Source organism: Callorhinchus milii, unplaced genomic scaffold (assembly GCF_018977255.1).
Source record: "Callorhinchus milii isolate IMCB2004 unplaced genomic scaffold, IMCB_Cmil_1.0 Scaffold242, whole genome shotgun sequence".
NCBI lineage: Eukaryota > Metazoa > Chordata > Chondrichthyes > Chimaeriformes > Callorhinchidae > Callorhinchus > Callorhinchus milii.
Window position 1 is genome coordinate 74,095 of NW_024704983.1, and position 16,330 is coordinate 90,424.

A 16,330-nucleotide genomic window follows, 5' to 3' on the forward strand; every position below is an offset into this window, starting at 1 on the left:
CCAGAACATCCTGAAGATAAGGGTAAGAATCCATGACCATGGTTTTCAGACTGGTTTCCCCTTTTATCAGATTCAGATCACGGAATTTGAAATGAAAGACAAAGTGGAACTGGGGATAAATCTTCCCTGTGGCCCAGCGATACACAATGTTCTGCACCATGGTGGTTTTCCCAATCCCTGCGATTCCACTCAGGATGGTTGTTCCAGATCTGCTTCTCTCAAAACTACTTCGAAACAACTCATCCGGTCGCATTTTCTCCAGCTCCTTCCTGACATTTCTCTCTTGCGACTCCTCATGGTCTCTGCCTCTCGCTACCAGTTCATGCTCCACCAGCCTCAAATCACGTGGACAAGAAGTGACTGTTAATTCCGTGTAGCGGTCAGACAGCAGAAATATCTTGGTCTTCTCCTGTCCTCGAATGGTGTTTACTGACATTTTCTCATTCTGTGAGCAGAGGAATTCTTTGTGATGATGTTGAATATCTTGAATGTGAATGAGATAATGTTAGTGATCTTATCCCGAATTATGAAACCAAAAGATAACATAGAACTCAGTACTGACTGTTGGGAATATAATCAGACGCTTTGGGAGAATTATAGAATCAGAGTTCAGAAACTATGCAGATTTATCAACGTGGCAAGTATCACACTGTGAGATTGGCTCTTTAGTGTAACCCAGAATCTAAGAATGTTCCATCCTCAAAAAACCAACTGACCTGACTGCACATTACCTGGCTGTTGCTCACTAACCCCTTTTATGTCAGTTTTTACACATCTGCCCAGTGGACATTAAGCTATCAGTACGTGTCCTGATGTCAGTCTGTGCCATACCTCTCAGTCTATCTGACAATGGCTCCATCTTTCCACAGCACTGCACCACACGAGGTAAACTGGGACCTGGAATAGAGTTTAGTTCTGTCAGTCTCTGTTTTACATGACACTAAAATATACAACATAGAGACCCTGAGCTGTCCTTTCTCCCTCACATCCGCACTACAACTGGCACCGCCTTCCATCACCTCCGGAACATCGCCAGATTACGGCACTACCTCACCCCTCACGCGGCTGAAACCCTGGTCCACGCCTTTGTCACCTCAAGGCCGGACTATGGGAACTCTCTCCTCGTCGGCCTTCCCGGCCCTCCCTCCACACTGCAGGTCATTCAGAACTCTGCAGCTCGTGTACTGTCCCGCACCAGACACCGCGACCACATCACTCCCACCCTCACCCTCGCCCTCACCCTCACCCTCGCCCTCGCTCGCCTCCACTGGCTCCCCATCCCCCAGAGGATTGATTTCAAGATCCTCATCCTCACCTACAAGGCCATTCACGGCCTTGCTCCCTCCTACCTCTCCAACCTACTATCCCCTACCTACCTGCCCGTACCCTCCGTTCCTCTGGCTCTGGTCTGCTCCACGTCCCCCGCCCCAACCGCCCTACCATCGGTGGTCGGGCCTTCAGCCTCTCAGCCCCGAGGCTCTGGAACTCCATCCCCCAGTGCCTTCGCCTTGCTTCCTCCCTTTCCTCCTTCAAGGCCGGTCTCAAAACCTTTCTCTTTGACCGTGCCTTCAGCTCCCCTCTCGACTCTCTTCCCCCTCCTCGCTCCCTCCCTTCCCTCCCCTCACCCTGACCATTTCCCCCCTCCTCGCTCCCTCCCTTCCCTCCCCTCACCCTGACCATTTCCCCCCTGCTCGGGTCATGACCCAACTGTGCAGCGCCTTGGGACGTCCTCCTGACGTGAAAGGCGCTTTATAAATGGAATCTTGTTGTTGTTGTCTTGTTGTAGTATTATCTGCAAACTTGGAGATTGTGCTCTCTGTACCCGTCCAGGTCATTTATACAGATCACAAACAGCAGTGGCCCCAATACCGACCCCGGGGGTCACCACTGCACTTCCCTCCAGAAGTTCACCACCGCTCTCTGCTCTTTGTCTCCCAGACAGTTCTGTATCCACTGCCACTGTCCCTTTAATACCGGGGGCTTCTATTTTGCCTATAAGTCTCTTATGTGGCACTTAATCAACTGCCTCCATTTCATCTAAGCAAATGGTTTCTCCTCACGCCACCTGCAAGGTGATCCCAGGGCTCCATCCTTGGCCTCTTCTTTTCTTTATTTATAAGCTCCCTCTGGGTGATGTCATCCGCAGACTTCCACGTAAACTTCCACGTTTGCAGATGACACCCAAATCTACTTGGCCTCGTCCAGCACCAACTCCAGGTCCCCGATGTTCTATCAGCTTGTCTGGCCAGACATCAGGGCCTGGATTAGGGTAAACTTCCTGCAGCTGAAGGTGGACAAGATGGAAGCCACACTCCTTGGCTCCCGTCAATGTCTTCACTCCTGTGGATCTCATCTCCTCAACCTCCCTGTGTTCTCCCTCACACTCACCGAACCAGTGTGTAACCGAGGCATCCAATACACCCCCAGCTGTCCTTTCTCCCCCACATCTGGTCCCTGACCAGGACGGACTTCCTCCACCTCCACCACATTGCCGGTCTCTCACTGTACCTTACCCCAAATGCAGCCGAAACCCTTCTGTATGTGTTTGAGACCTCCCGCCTGGATTACTCCAACCCCCTCCTCGCTGCTCTCTCCAGCTCCACCATTCACAAGATCAGCTCATTCAGACTCTGTGGCCACATACTGACCCCAACCAAACTCCACACCCACATCTCCCCAGCTCTGGCCCAGACTCCATTGGCTCCATCTCACCCAATGGATCCAATTCAAGATCCTCTAATTCTTGTGTTCAAATCCCTTCACTCCCTGGCACCTCCCTCCCTCTCCCACCTCCTCACTCCCCAATCTACCACATGGCACCTCCCCTCAACTGTCACTAGCTCCTGCTTGTCCCTCGCACCCCCCCCCCCACCCCCCCCCACCCCCCCCCCCCCACCCCCACGGAGGTTGTGCTTTCAGCCACTACGCCCTGAAACTCTGGAACATTCTCCCTCAACCCCTCCACCTTGCCCCTTCTCTCCCCTCTTTCAAGTCCCACCTGAAAACTTTCCTCTTTGACCTGCGTGGAGGGTGCTATACAAGTGCAAGTTGTTGTTGTTGATGATGTCTCTTAGTGGCACTTTATCAAACAATGTTAATGTCATTAGTTTGAATGAACGGTGTCATAAAGCTATTTCAATAAAACGTATAACTCACCACAGAATGGGGTCACAGTGTAACATCACACATTACCTTGTTCCTGTATTTCAGTCATGATTTTGTTCAGTTTGGGCAAAATGGGACTCATTTTCACAAAGAATTCCCACATCACTCTCCGGGCCAGGGAACCTTTCCCCATCACCAGGTTCAGAAGAAGTTAGGAGCTTTGTCTCTTCCGCCCACTGTGTGGAGCTCAGTGAGATTCTGCAGAGATTATTCATTCAAATATTGAAGAGGGAGTAAAGGGCGAACAATGACAGTGATTAGCAAAACGCAGCTCCATTAACTCCTCCCTCCACAAGCTGCAGTGGGGTTCTTCAGGCCTATGGGGAAGAACGGGGGACTGGGGTTGATCCGGGCTATGGGGATAGAGCGGGGGAGTGGCGTTGATCCGGGCTATGGGGATAGAGCGGGGGAGTGGGGTTGATCAGGTCTATGGGGAGAGCGCGGGGGAGTGGGGTTAATCAGGGCTATGGGGAGAGTACGAGGGAGCGGTGTTGATCTGGGCTTTGGGGAGAGAGCGGGGGAGTGGGGTTGATCAGGGATATGGGGAGAGCGCGGGTTAGTGGGGTTGATCGGGGCTATGGAGAGAGAGCGGGGGAGTGGGGTTGATCAGGGCTATGGGGAGAGCGCAGGGCTGGGGGCTGATCAGGGCTATGGGGAGAGAGCGGTGGGAGTTGGGATGTTCAGGGCTATGGGGAGAGCGCGGGGGAGTGGCGTTGATCAGGGCTATGGGGAGTGAGCGGGGCAGTGGGGTTGATCTGGGCTATAATAATAATAATAATAATAATCCTTGCTTTTGATATAGCGCTTTTCACGTCGGGAGGACGTCCCAAAGCGCTTCACAGAACACACTGTAAAGTGAATTGACTGTATATTTGTGGGCGAACGCGGCGGCCAATTGTGCACAGCAATGTCCCACAAACAGTCGTAGATTGAAAATGACCAATTTATTATTGTTTTTGGTTTTGGAGGGATATTATTAGGCTCTGTGTGGAGTAAGGAAACTTGCCCAAGGTTTCGCCCTCTGCCGGGAATTGAACTCAGGTCTCTCACTTGCAAAGCGAGTGCTCTAACCACTGAGCTACAGGACTCCACAGAGAGGGATAGAGCGCGGCGCTGTGGGGCTGATCAGGGCTATGCGGAGAGAGCGGGGGAGTGGAGTTGATCGGGGCTATGGGGAGAGCGCGGGGGAGTGGGGTTGATCAGGACTATACGGAGAACGCGGGGGAGTGGCGTTGATCAGGGCTATGGGGAGAGCACGGGGGAGTGGGGATGATCGGGGCTATGGGGAGAGCGCAGGGGAGTGGGGTTGATCAGGGCAATGGGGAGAGCGCGGGGGAGTGGGGCTAATCAGGGATATGGGGAGAGCGCGAGGGAGTGGGGTTGTTCAAGGCTATGGGGAGAGAGCGGGGGAGTTGGGTTGATCAGTGCTATGGGGAGAGCGCGGGGGAGTGGGGTTGATCAGCGCTATGGGGAGAGAGCGGGGGAGTGGGGTTGATCGGAGCTATGGAGAGAGAACGGGGGAGTGGGGTTGATCAGGGCTATGGGGAGGGAACGGGGGAGTGGGGTTGATCAGGGCTATGTGGAGAGAACGGGGGAGTGGTGTTGATCAGGGCTATGGGGAGAGAACGGAGAAGTGGGGTTGATCAGGGCTATGGGGAGAGAACGGGGGAGTGGGGTTGATCAGGGCTATGGGGAGAGAACGGGGGAGTGGGGTTGATCAGGGCTATGGGGAGGAAACGGGGGAGTGGGGTTGATCAGGGCTATGGGGAGAGAGCGGGGTATTGGGGTTGATCAGGGCTATGGGGAGGAAACGGGGGAGTGGGGTTGATCAGGGCTATGGGGAGAGAGTGGGGGAGTGGGGTTGATCGGAGCTATGGAGAGAGAACGGGGGAGTGGGTTGATCAGGGCTATGGAAAGAGAACGCGGGAGTGAGGTTGATCAGGATTATGGGGCGAGAGCGGGTTAGTGGGGTTGATTTGGGCTATGGGGAGAGAGCGGGGTATTGGGGCTGATCAGTGCTATGGGGAGAGAGCGGTGGAGTGGAGTTGATCAGGGCTATGGGGAGAGAGCGGGGTATTGGGGCTGATCAGTGCTATGGGGAGAGAGCGGTGGAGTGGGGTTGATCAGGGCTATGGGGAGAGAGCGGGGGAGTGGGGTTGATCAGGGCTATGGGGAGAGAGCAGGGGAGTGGGGTTGATCCGGGCTATGGGGAGAGCGGGGGGGAGTTGGGTTGTTCAAGGCTATGGGGAGAGAGCGGGGGAGTTGGGTTGATCAGTGCTATGGGGAGAGCTCGGGGGAGTGGGGTTGATAATAATAATAATAATAATAATCCTTGCATTTGATATAGCGCTTTTCACGTCGGGAGGACGTCCCAAAGCGCTTCACAGAACACACTGTAAAGTGAATTGACTGTATATTTGTGGGCGAACGCGGCAGCCAATTGCGCACAGCAATGTCCCACAAACAGTCGTAATTGAAAATGACCAATTTATTATTATTTTTGTTTTTTTTGGAGGGATTATTATTAGGCTCTGTGTGGAGTAAGGAAACTTGCCCAAGGTTTCGCCCTCTGCCTGGAATTGAACTCAGGTCTCTCGCTTGCAAAGCGAGTGCTCTAACCACTGAGCTACAGGACTCCACTGATGAGGGCTATGGGGAGGAAACGGGGGAGTGGGGTTGATGAGGGCTATGGGGAGAGAGCGGGGGAGTGGGGTTGATCGGAGCTATGGAGAGAGAACGGGGGAGTGGGTTGATCAGGATTATGGGGCGAGAGCGGGTTAGTGGGGTTGATTTGGGCTATGGGGAGAGAGCGGGGTATTGGGGCTGATCAGTGCTATGGGGAGAGAGCGGTGGAGTGGTGTTGATCAGGGCTATGGGGAGAGATCGGGGGAGTGGGGTTGATCAGGGCTATGGGGAGAGAGAGGGGGGGTTGATCAGGGCTATGGGGAGAGAGTGGGGGAGTGGGGTTGATCGGAGCTATGGAGAGAGAACGGGGGAGTGGGGTTGATCAGGACTATGGGGAGAGCGCGGGGGAGTGGTGTTGATGAGGGCTATGGGGAGAGAGCGGTTCAGTGGGGTTGATCCGGGCTATGGGGGGAGAGCAGGGGAGTGGGGTTGATCAGGGCTGTGGGGAGAGAGCGGGGGAGTGGGGTTGATCAGGGATGTGGGGAGAGAGCGGGGGAGTGGGGTTGATCCGTGCTATGGGGAGAGATCGGGGGAGTGAGGTTGATGGGCCGAATGGCCTCCTTCTGTGCTGTATAATTCTATAATTTCCTGTTGAATTTCCTTCTTCTCCCATTCCATTTTGCACTCGCTGCGTCTGTCTTTGATTGCTTTGTCCCCCGGGGTCTGACATGTGGGAACTAATCACCGTTCTTAAGAGTAAGAACCTGACTGAAAGTTTGAATGGAATGCCCCCTCTTTTCATGGCGGGATGCCCCCTGCGCACCTGTGCAGAGAGTTAGGTGCAGCTTGGAAAGAACCAACCTTTGGAGACCTCAGAGTGTGTGTTGTAACCGCTAGAGTTTAATCAGCCAAAACACCCAGCTTGCCACTGAAAGCTATGTCCAACAAGCTTTCTACTGTTTGTCCAGCTCGGACCACCCTCCCCGTGAGGACTTTGGCTTGCAGAGTTAACAGAAGCTGAGTGAGGAGAATCCTCGCCCCTCACGGTCCTACCGTTGAGCCAGGCTGGCTGGTCTGTTATGAGCAGGGACCTGCAGTACTGCGGACCCGCCTGGCTCGGGGACCTGAATACTGAGAACTCCACAGAGGGTTGACTTTTAAATGGCCGGGACTCTACTCCATGTGAAGGTTGCTATATAAATGCAAGTTGTTGTTATTCTTAACTCTAATCAAATATTCTTGTCAAATCAGTTCCAAACAGACCTGCCTCACTTATCCCTCCATTCTTAGACCAGGCCTATGGTCACCTCTGCTGGTGCCTGACTCCGTCACTGTAAACCGCTCAGACCTTATCCTACATGCAGCGTCCTCTCTACATGTACATTGTTGTTGCTGTAATAATAATAATAATCCTTGCATTTTGTCTCAACGCGCTTCACAGAACACACTGTAAAGTGAATTGACTGTATATTTGTGGGCGAACGCGGCAGCCAATTGCGCACAGCAATGTCCCACAAACAGTCGTAGATTGAAAATGACTAATTTATTATTGTTTTGTTTTGGAGGGATTATTATTAGGCTCTGTGTGGAGTAAGGAAACTTGCCTGAGGTTTCGCCCTGCGGGAAATTGAACTCGCTTGTAAAGCGAGTGCTCTAACCACTGAGCTACAGGACTCCAGTTTGTATTCTTCACACTACAGTTCTTACTAGTGATTTTGTATCCAGCACAGTCAATATGCGACAAATTGGCTCCTGTGTGACTCATATAACAAAACTATCCTGCTTTAAGATTTAGTGTCTTCAGAAGCCGTTAAACACTTATCTCCACTGTTTACTATTGCTGTCTCTTCATTCCACCCAATTCACAAAACAGTTTATAATAAAACCTCAGCAGCTTCATTAAATACCCGCCTTGTGCTGATGCCAACGTAATGTCCCATGTTGGACGATTAGTTAGTAAACGTGGAGTCCTGTAGCTCAGTGGTTAGAGCACTCGCATCACAAGCAAGAGACCCGGATTCCTGATAGGGTGAGACTTTGGGCAACTTTCCTTACTCCACACGCCTGATAATAATCCCTCAAGAAAAAAAATAATAAATTGGTCGCTTCAATCCACGGCTATTTGTGCTGGGCACTTTCCAGTCTATTCTGTGAAGCGCTTTGAGACTTCTAGAAGATGTGACAAGGTGCAATATCAAATGCAAGGTTTATTATTATTATTATTATTATTATTATTATCAAACTTGTCTGTGGTACCGGTGCCTCCGGGCTGGGCTGTCGCTGATAGTTTAGGGTTCGGATTCTCGGCCATTGTGATTCTAGGTGTTCAGAAACCCTCTGGAATACCCTATAAAACATTTTTATTATATTTATTGTAACAGTTATTGTATTAACATTTATAAACCATTAGAGGTCATGAAATGCACAATAAGTAATAAGTTGAAAGGAGTAGATTAGCTCTGGGAGATTTACACTTTCCATTTCATGCTGTGTTCAGCATCCTCTCCAACTGCTCCTTTTGCTGTCCTCACACTGTGCCTTGTAACTGTGCAACATTGCCTCATCCACACCTGCTTTCATGGGTCCAAGTCACAATAACAATCTCTGTATTAGATTTGACTCATGTAACATTGAAACGTTATTGTTGTCTGATCCCATTTAGACAGAGGAACAAGGCAATGGAATTGTGAGCATGAGTCGTGTAGACTCTCCTTCACACACCTCCACAACCTCTCCCTTTGTGCTTCCTATGTTAATCTTGATGCCTCTGCTTGATATTTCACTGGCCAGTCACTGGCAAATCGCTGTTCCTCTTACTCTCAAACCCTCTCATAGAGAATTGCTGTCTCTTCACTTCTCCCAATTCACAAAACAGTTTATAATAAAACCGCAGCAGGTTCACTAAATATCCCTCCTAACACAGAACAAAGAAAACCAACAGGTGCTGCCACCCAAACCAAACCCATCCAAACCAAACTGCTGAAAATGGTTTATATAACTTGCAATTCCTTGCATTTGTTCACCCCCAAAACACAGTCACTCCACTTTACAGTAAATCCTGTGAAGTGCTTGAGATGTCCTCACTCGTAAAATGTGCTATACCAAAATATAAGGATTATTATTATTTGTTATGGCGCCTGGTCTAATGAAGGTCAGAAAGTGTACTGCATTTACTATAAAATGACTCCATTTAAAACTTACCTTGGATCCAGCTCAGCCCTGAGGACACCTCACTATTACCCTGCTATACAAACAGCCAGGAAACGAATGGCCACGTTATCAGGAGGACTATTGGCCGGGGAACCAGGAGAAACTAGTGATGAAGAACCTTTACCATTCACCTGAACAGGTAGTTGGAGCTGAGGTGAAAGATGGCACCTCAGACAGGGCAGCAGCCCCTCCCCCACCCTCCTGTGCTGTATTGGAAGGACAGTCTGGCCTCCATGGCCTTGTTCCTTCCTTGTTCCTTACTCCATATCAACCTGTCTGTTCCCTCCGCACAGCAGGTACAAGCCTGCTCCACAACCCACATCCAGCCCGCCCCACCATCGGTGATCCCGCCCCCATCCCTTGGAACTCCATCCCAGTACCTTTGACTTGCTCCCTCCCTCGTCTCCTTCAAGGCACATCTCCTCTTCAACCATGTCTTTGACTACACTCTTGCCCCTACCCTTCATTCCCTCTATCCCTCCTGATCCCAACCCCCAAGTTCCTGACTGTCCAGCACCTGGGGACATCATCTCGATGAGAAAGGAACTATTGATATGTAATTTGTTGTTGTGAGCTCAAGGTTCTCTGCTTGGGACGTGAATCCACAACTAAGCAAGAACGAGGGACAAGCCAACACCTACAAAGATAGAAGCCCATGGTATAAAAGGGAGAGTGGCAGCGGATCTAGAACGGGCTGGGAGACAGAAAGCAGAGAGTGGTGGTGAACGGCTGCTTTTCTGACTGGAGGGAAGTGTACAGTGGCGTCCCTCAGGGAGCGGTATTGGGACCACTGCTCTTCTTAATATACATAAATGATCTGGAGTTGGGTATAGCAAGTACCATTTCCAAGTTTGCGGACAACACAAAGTTAGGGAGGGGGTAAACAATGAGAAGGATAGGAGCCGACTGCAGGAAGACATAGACAGATGGTAAAATGGGCGACACATGGAACAGGAGTTTCAATGTGGAGAAATGCGAAGTAATGCATTTTGGTAGAAAGAATGAGGGAATACAATCTTAAGGGGAGTGAAGAACAGAGAGACCTTCAGGTAAATGAATCCTTGAAGGTGGCAGGACAGGGAGATAAAGCTGTAAATAGGGCATATGGGATACTCGGCTTTACAAATAGGGGCATAGAGTACAAGAGTCAGGAGGTTATGATTAACCCTATAAACACTGGTTAGGCCTCAGTTAGAATACTGCCCCAGTTCTGGGCCCCACACTATAGGAAGGATGTTAAGGCATTTGAAAGGGTACAGAAGAGATTTACGAGGATGGTACCAGGAATGAGGGGCCTTGATTATGAGGAAAGGCTCGAGAGGTGAGGATTATTCTCATTGGAGCAGAGAAGGTTACGAGGACCTGATAGAGGTCTTCAAAATCATGAGGGGATTTGATGGGTTAGAAAGAGAAAAACTGTTCCCACTGGTGGGAGTGTCGGTGACTCGAGGTCACAGCTTCAAAATGGTCTCTAAAAGAAGCCGAGGGGCGGTGAGAAGACATTTTTTCACGCAGCGAGTTGTTCCAATCTGGAACATTGCCTGAAAGGGCGGTCGAGGCCGATTCAATAACTACCTTTAAAAACGCGGTGGATGGGTATTTGAGGAGGACGGGTTTACAGGTTATCGGGAAAGGGCCGGGGAGTGGGACTGACATTACATTGCTCTTCTCAAAGAGCCGCATAGACTCGTTGTGCCGAATGGCCTCTTTTTGTGCTGTACAATTCTATGATTCTATGATAATGTCAACCACGATAAACCTACAATATATCATTTAACATAGCCAGAACAGAACTGGATCAACCCTGGGGGAATGTTACACGTTTCCCATTTCAAGCAGCGACACCATCAAACCTATACATCAGGAACCACTGAACCTGTGACAGAGCAGCCTCTGTTTAGCCCATCACTGTCTGTGTATCAATCATCAGAGAACGCCAGTGTGTCATTGCCACGTCCCATTCCCTCTTTCCCTGTGGCTCTGTTTCAGTCCTACTGCCAACTAGTCCCACTCACTGAGGCTGTCTGTTCTAATCCTCGTTACTGTGTGTGTAAACTATTACAGTATCAGTCAGTGACACCCTGATAAGCACCAAGGCCCTTGTTGCCTTTTTTGGTTATATGGAGTGAATGAGCCAGTGGATTGGGCTCCATCTGAAGCAGGAAGTTCAGAGTCAAACTCCAGCGGCTCAGCTCAGCCAGTCACCCTTTGGATCTCATAAAATGGGAACCATCTTGTCTGAAACCATGGCTCCTTGTGGAGTCTCCGTTGGGGAAGCGAGAAAGAAAATGGTGGCACTGAGGTGTGAAAATGTGAAAAGCAACATTTCTATAGCTTCCTAAATTACACCACTATAATGCAATTTCTGGACAGACACCAGGAACTGTCTGTTGACTTTGATGGTAATTAACGTGAACAGGCTTGGGAGAGGGGGGGGAGGTCCATGCAGGGAAGCTGAGACTCAGCCAGGCAACAGCTGGATACTGTATTGGGAGATGGTTGTGTGGGTATCTGGGGAGGCTGAGATCAAATGGGCTGAAGAGACATCTTCATCCAAATATCTCTTATGATCTTGTGCTAAACTTCCCCAGAAAATCATTTAGAAAATTGCCTCCTTTCCTCCTAACTTTCCTGTCTCTTCACGTGAAGTCACTAATTGCTGCTGACGGCGGCTCCATGGGGTCAGCATCTCAGCCACGTCCAGCCTTCATGTGTAGAGCAAGACAGGGAATGTTTGCCAGTTTAGTGACAATAAAGGTGGAGGAAAGAGAACCTCACAACAGAGCCTGATTCTGTCCTCATCCCACTTGCACACACATACCTTCCTACCAAGCTCATTGCACATGAACTAGAATTCATAAGAACATAAGAAATTCTAGACGAAAACGACCAAGGTCCATCTAGTTGACCTTCCACCTTCCTGGTGGTCACATGCACATATGTTTCAAACTCTCCATGTCCTATAGCGCATAATGTTATTTCCTAAAAGAAAACGATCTAATCTGTGTTTGAAAGAACCAACATTTCCTGCTTCCACTGTCTCCCCAGGGAGCCTGTTCCACAGGTTCTCTATTCACTCACTGAAATAGTGTTTGTGTAGATTGTTTCTGAATTTACCCCCTTCAGTCGCAGCCCGTGTGTCCTCTGGTTTTACTATTCTGGACAAGTTGAAACAGCCTGTTCTGATCTATATTGTTACTTATATTGTTGTGATCTATATTGTTTTCCTCCTTTAGAATCTTAAAGACAGCAATCATGTTGTCTCTCAATCTCCTCTTTTCCAGGTTATTCATCCCTCTCTGGGCTGAGGAGGGAGCACACACCTACCTCAACACGCTGGCAGTTACCTCAACCACACAGTCCCCTCCCCTGGTTTCCCAAAACTTGGCTCCTGCCAACCTGCACCGATGCTCTCCAGGACGAAGTGAGTGGGCTGCCTGCCCTCCCTCGTGGAAAAGTGTGTGACTCTATTCCTGACCCAGGGAAACATCCATGGCAAAGTGGAGCTCGGAGTAGTTTGGTTTAGATTCTCTCAGCTTAGTCCTGGGTTTCAGTGTGAGTCAGATCCCAGCTGACAAACATAAAGCATGAGGCCCGGACTCTAATGGCAGACTCACCGTCTTCTCTTCCTTCTTAGAGCAACGTGGGCCATGTCTGTGTCGCCCGATTCTCTCAGTAATGTGGGCTCAAGGTTCTCCAGTGTAAAGGGTGATAAACAACAACAACAACAACAAGATTCCATTTATAGAGCGCCTTTCATGTCGGGAGGACGTCCCAAAGCGCTGGACAGTTGGGTCAGGACCCGAGCATTGGGGGAAATAGTCAGGGTGAGGGGAGGGAAGGGAGGGAGCGAGGAGGGGGTAGAGAGTCGAGAGCGGAGCTGAAGGTACGGTCAAAGAGAAAGGTCTTGAGACCGGCCTTGAAGGAGGAAAGGGAGGAAGCGGCGAAGGCACTGGGGATAGAGTTCCAGAGCCTCGGGGCTGAGAGCCTGAAGGCCACCGATGGTAGGGCGGTTGGGGCGGGGGATGTGGAGCAGACCGGAGCCAGAGGAACGGAGGGTACGAGCAGGTAGGTAGGGGGATAGTAGGTCGGAGAGGTACCAACCTACTACACCACTGTAAATCACTGTAAAGCCAAAGTCCACTGTAAATCACAGCCATGCCCTGTCCTCTCTGGCTATGTTTCCATATAAACCAAAGCTTGTTTAACCTCTACCTGTGTGAACAATTGTGCATCACACCTGACTCTCTCTCATTGTATAAAAAGCTCAGATTTGCCAGACACCTTCCTTGGGTTTCTGTAACTTGTCCTGTTTATAGTTACCTCGTGAGTGGGGAGCAGCCAGTGACAGGAGGTACCAGACGGTTACAGCCGTCAGCAGCTGGATTCCATTTTATTGAAGATACTATAAACGACCATAAACGAGTCATGTCACCCAGAGCCTGACTTGGCTTTTACTTATTTTTGTGAATTGCTTCAAGGAGAAATCAAAGCGATGGATTTGATGTCACCAATTGCCACATTGTGGTTCATTTCTTTCCGCCTTAACCCGTTTCTCAGTCCACGACTAACAGAGTAGACGTGTTTACTAATTGCTGCGGGAGACTAATCTGTGTTTGAGAGCTGAGGCTAATCCGTGTTTAGCTTGTGTCCCTTTTCGGCACTGAGGGAACAGGAACACATTGAGCTAAAGGGATTAAGGGATATGGGGATAGGGCGGGGAAATTAATTAGGTTGGAAGATCAGCCATGATCTTATTAAGTATCACGGCACACGCTTGAGGGACTGAATGGCCTACTCCTGCTCCTATTTCTTATGTTCTTATGAGTGACTGTCTGACAAAAGCAGCCTCATTCACTCACTGCCGTGTCACAAGATCTATGAACGGACGCTGGTCGGTTGGGTTGTTTATGGGAGTTATTAAGTTTCTGGTCTTACCTCAATGGCAGGGAATGTCTGGGTCCATCGGCCACTTGTTAATATCTCGACCAGTCAGTGTGGGGGATAAGAAACGTCTTTTATTTCAAGTGTAATTTTCCCTAAGAGTCAAAATGTTTGGTATTTTGAATAATTTCTGAGCTACAAATTTATAGTGATGACATAATATGAATCCTTGCATTCGATATTGTGGCTTAACACATCAAACAGACATCTCAAAGGGTTTCTCAGGATATACTGTAAAGTGGTGTGATTGTATTTATTTTGTGGGTGAACACAGCAACATCCCACTAGCAGCAAGGCAGTGAATGATTGAATTGATTTAGCCAATCGAAAATATCTAAGGTATTTTATAAGCAAATCAAGAGTAAAAGTTAGTCAAAGGGAGGGTGGGTCCAATTAGGGACCCAAGTGGAAATCTTCTTGTTGAGGCAGAGGGCATGCTGATATACTATATAAGTACTTATAATAATATAATAATAATCTGTGTATTTGATATAGCACTTTTCACATCTTCTCGACGTCTCAAAGCTCTTCACAGAATATACTGTAAAGTGAATTGACTGTATATTTGTGGGCGAACGCGGCAGCCAATTGTCTGTCCCGCAAACAGTCATGGATGGAAAATGACCAATTTATTATTGTTTTGGGTTTTGGAGGGATTATTATTAGACTCTGTGTGGAGTAAGGAAACTTGCCCAAGGTTTCGCCTGGAATTGAACTCAGGTCTCTCACTTGCAAAGCGAGTGCTCTAACCACTGAGCTACAGGACTCAGAATGAACAGAGTGACCTGGGGGTCCACATAAGCAAATCTCTGAAAGTGGCAGGACAGGTAAATAAAGCTGTTAAAAAAGCATCTGGGAAAGCGAGAGTGTGTGAGAGAGTGAGAGTGTAGAGAATGTGAGTGTGTGCGAGAGTGAGAGTGTGAGAGTATGAGAGAGAGTGAGTGAGTGTGAGAGATTGTGTGAGTGTGAGAGAGTGAGAGTGTGAGAGATTATGTGAGCATGTGTGAGTGAGAGAGTGTGAGAGATTATGAGAGAGTGTGTGAGAGTGAGAGTGAGAGTGTGAGAGAGGGTGTGTGAGAGAGTGAGAGATTGTGAGAGTGTGTGTGAGAGTGAAAGCGAGAGTGTGAGAGTGTGTGTGAGATTGTGAGTGTGTGTACGAGAGTGAGTGTGTGAGTGTGAGAGTGTGAGAGTATGAGAGTGTGTGAGAGTGAGTGTGAGAGAATGTGTGAGAGTGTGTGAGAGTGAGAGTGAGAGTGTGAGCGATTATGTGAGTGTGTGTGAAAGAGTGTGAGAGATTGTGAGAGTGTGTGAGTGTAGAGAATGTGAGTGAGAGTGTAAGAGATTGTGAGAGACTGTATGAGAGAGTGAGAGTGAGAGTGTGAGAGAGGGTGTGTGAGAGAGTGAGAGTGTGAGAGAGGGTGTGTGAGAGAGTGAGAGATTGTGAGAGTGTGTGTGAGTGAAAGCGAGAGTGTGAGAGTGTGTGAGAGTGAGAGTGTGAGAGATTGTGAGTATGTGTGCGAGAGTGAGAGTGTGTGAGTGTGAAAGAGAGTGTGAGACATTGTGAGAGACTGTGTGAGAGACTGAGAGCGAGATTGTGAGAGAGAGTGTGAGAGATTGTGTGAAAGAGTAAGAGAGTGTGAGACATTGTGTGAGACTGTGAGAGTGAGAGTGTGTGAGATTGTGTGAGTGTGAGAGAGAGTAAGAGAGTGTGAGAGATTGTGTGAGTGTGAGAGATTGTGAGAGTGCGTGAGAGTGAGAGAGATAATGTGATAGATAGTGGGAGTGTGAGATTGTGAGTGTGAGAGATTGTGAGAGTGAGAGTGAGAGATTGTGTGAGAGTGAGTGTGAGATTGTGTGAGAGTGAGAGATTGTGTGAGAGATTGTGTGAGAGTGAGTGTGAGAAATTGAGTGTGTGAGAGTGAGGATTGTGGAGAGATTGTGTGAGACACTCACACTCTCTTACTCTCTCACACAAACTCACTCACACACTCACACTCTTACTCTCACACACTCACACTCTCTTACTCTCTCACACAAACTCACTCTCACACAATCTCTCACACTCACAATCTCTCACACTCTCACAATCTCACACTATCTCTCTCACTCTCACACACTCACAATCTCTCACACTATCTCTCACTCTCACACACTCTCACAATCCCCCACACTCTCTCCCACACACTCTCACACTCTCTCACACAATCTCTCACACAATCACTCACTCTCACACAATCTCACACTCACACTCACAATCTCTCACACTCTCACACTCACTCTCATACTCTCACACTCACTCTCACACTATCTCTCACAATCTCTCACACTCTCACACTCTCTCACACAATCTCTCACACAATCACTCACTCTCACACAATCACTCACA

General features: G+C 49.1%; 1 protein-coding gene across 1 annotated transcript in view; it reads right to left on the reverse strand.

The window, feature by feature from the left end:
- Positions 1-892, reverse strand: part of LOC103191338 (NACHT, LRR and PYD domains-containing protein 3-like) — a 12,911-nt gene extending 12,019 nt beyond the window's left edge. Inside the window, exons 1-2 of the mRNA XM_042346012.1 lie at positions 832-892; positions 3-483 (exon numbers count right to left, since the gene is read on the reverse strand). Of these exons, the coding sequence (XP_042201946.1) occupies positions 3-483; positions 832-859 (509 nt within the window). The 5' untranslated portion in view covers positions 860-892. The remainder of the gene's footprint in view (positions 1-2; positions 484-831) is intronic.
- Between the last annotated feature and the right edge of the window lie 15,438 nt (positions 893-16,330).